Source organism: Actinia tenebrosa, unplaced genomic scaffold (assembly GCF_029948245.1).
Source record: "Actinia tenebrosa isolate PJP-AT-01 unplaced genomic scaffold, QUT_ActTen_1.0 PGA_scaffold9__36_contigs__length_13948895, whole genome shotgun sequence".
NCBI lineage: Eukaryota > Metazoa > Cnidaria > Anthozoa > Actiniaria > Actiniidae > Actinia > Actinia tenebrosa.
The window spans coordinates 8,184,858-8,187,342 of NW_028292586.1; the positions used below are offsets into that span (position 1 = coordinate 8,184,858).

A 2,485-nucleotide genomic window follows, 5' to 3' on the forward strand; every position below is an offset into this window, starting at 1 on the left:
GATGGATAGATGGACAAAGGGTGGAACAGGGTCTGAAGTTAATTTTTAAAAGTAGCCATCCATTACACAACCATGTTTTAGGGCTTAGACCTCCAGCAAAAATCTTGGTCAGCAGTATTTCCTCTGACAATCAAAACAGAGATGCAAATTCAGGTTCAGATTCATTTTATTAGCACTCTTTTTTCCCTTAGAATAACTTTTTAGATGCCTGAATTGGAAAAGAATCTACTGAAAACCATCAAGATAGCTCTTTCTTTTATTTAATAAACCTTGCATTTGCAAACAGACTTGGAAAATATTTTTGGTCGTCAGGTGTACAACTATCTTTTAAAATGCAGTGACGTCAATTGAAAAATTATTCTAAAATTGTCTTTGACCACTGGATGACCCCATATTTCAGACCCTGTGGATATATTTTTTGATTAATAGATGGAAGGATGGATAAATAGAAGGATAAGTGCATTGATGGACAGGGCCCAGTAGTATGAAGCACTACTTTATCTGGTGTATAAATCCTTATCCAGTGGACAATTTGATGCTGTTATCCAATAAATTTATCCACTGGATATTATTTATCCATCAGAAGGCGCTATCCAGGCTTTGTACAACCGGGCCCAGATGAATAGATGGGTGGGAATGAATAGATGGATAAGCAGATGGATGGATGAGTGGATGGATAGGCAAATGGATGGAAGGATAAATGGATGGACAAATGAAAGGATGAGTTATTTAATTACTAGATGAACAATTAATCATATAATTGTACAGCTTCTCATTAATCCCATATAGGTTACTGTCCAATTATTTTCTTAATTGGACAGGTCTTATTGATATGGGATTAATTAGGCAGCTATATAATTAATAGGTAATGGGATTTCATGCTCCACAATCAAGAAATAATTAGAATCAAAAAATTCCTCTCACTGCCAAATAGGACTCGGCCTACGGCCTCATCCAATTTTGTCAGTCCTCGGAATTTTCCTTGTCCAATTATTTATCCCATTACATATATAAATTAACCCTTAATAATCAAAGAGAAAATATTCATACTTGGTAGGTCAGACATAAGGCCTCTGACTTCTTGAATAGCTTCATAGTTATCAGGTACAGAATCTCTTTCTATTGCTTCCAGTGCTGCATATCTAATCAAAAATAGCATAAGAGTGAATTTAGTCTAACTCTTGAATAGTTAATCTCACCTAAATTACAGTAGATAAGTTATTTACTACATGTATTTCAGTTGATGCACATAATTTGAATATTCACATGCTAACAATCTGAAAATCAGAATTAAAAGGGAGAATTAAATGAAGATGCAATCAACTGTCTCTTCGCACATTCTCTGGTTAAGTAAACCACTGGATTTTTATGACTGTTGGTTTGCAACCATCTCATTATCTCAATCAGAAGGGATACATGATACTCACTAGTGACCCTGTTGAGCCCGGTGAGTGTGGCTCATAATACTTGTAAACAATTGACAAGTTTTGGCGCCTTTTGAATCACACACGCGTCAATGTAAATGGCGTCAACTTGTTTGATTGATGGCAGTCTATTGCAAAGTGCACATCATGATTTTTGTCTGGGGTGGCTGCGTAGCAATGCAAACGAAGGTAATGAGACAGGACTGCCATCCAGGGTTAAGACAATGTTGTATATCTATATCAATATATCAATCCTGAATGTAGGTTCAACTATCTTAATATCTGCACCAGTTCTGTATTCATCATAAATCAAGAAGTTTGACTATTTTCCTCGATCTTGTACACATGCATGTACAACTTACTTGTAGTAGACTGGGTTTTCGATATAGGAATCGTTCAGCCTTGCTTGTGTCCATTCTCTTTGCCTTCTTGACAAAATCCCATGTCCTGTCACAGATCTAGACTCCCTTACCAACGGCAGAACAGGAGCTGATTTAGATTTGTATGATCTTCTTTCTTTTTCCAGAGATTCGACCAAGCTAACCTAAATTAATATTGTTTATAAACAAATATTTTAAATTACACTTTCAAAAACTTGGTATAAATAATCATTAATAAAGCTAAAATATTCTAACAGCCCTTCATAATAATGTTGTTAAACTCGCTCGCTAATTTAAAGATTGCATAACTAAATGAAGGTCAGGAAAAAAAACAATAATTTGAACAGACAAATATATCAGGTCAGATCAGCTGAATTCAATCGTCAATTAAAAGCAAGTCAAAAAAACAAGCTTCTGCTCACCTCAGCATCAAATATCTGACGATAAACCTGTCCTTCAGGAACGACTTTTGGCGTAGGTACCTCACTTTGAGCCATAAGTTGTTTTATGAGGTCTTAAAATCCCGGTAAAAATCTCGTAGTAAATATTTTCTTGTCAGCCGCCATTTTGTTTCTTGGTTCGTTTGTTGTAGCAACAATACTTGTCACCAGTACTTCTCGGTCATTTGTTGACTATCCCGTCATGCAGTTTGGGCCTCGAAGATTTTTATTTCCGGTTGTT

At 35.7% G+C, this 2,485-nt stretch overlaps 1 protein-coding gene across 1 annotated transcript in view; it reads right to left on the reverse strand.

The window, feature by feature from the left end:
- The window catches only part of LOC116294539 (coiled-coil domain-containing protein 180), a 32,153-nt gene extending 29,784 nt beyond the window's left edge, over positions 1–2,369 (reverse strand). Inside the window, exons 1-3 of the mRNA XM_031702163.2 lie at positions 2,227–2,369; positions 1,787–1,968; positions 1,051–1,142 (exon numbers count right to left, since the gene is read on the reverse strand). Coding sequence (XP_031558023.1) covers positions 1,051–1,142; positions 1,787–1,968; positions 2,227–2,301 — 349 coding nt within the window. The 5' untranslated portion in view covers positions 2,302–2,369. The remainder of the gene's footprint in view (positions 1–1,050; positions 1,143–1,786; positions 1,969–2,226) is intronic.
- Between the last annotated feature and the right edge of the window lie 116 nt (positions 2,370–2,485).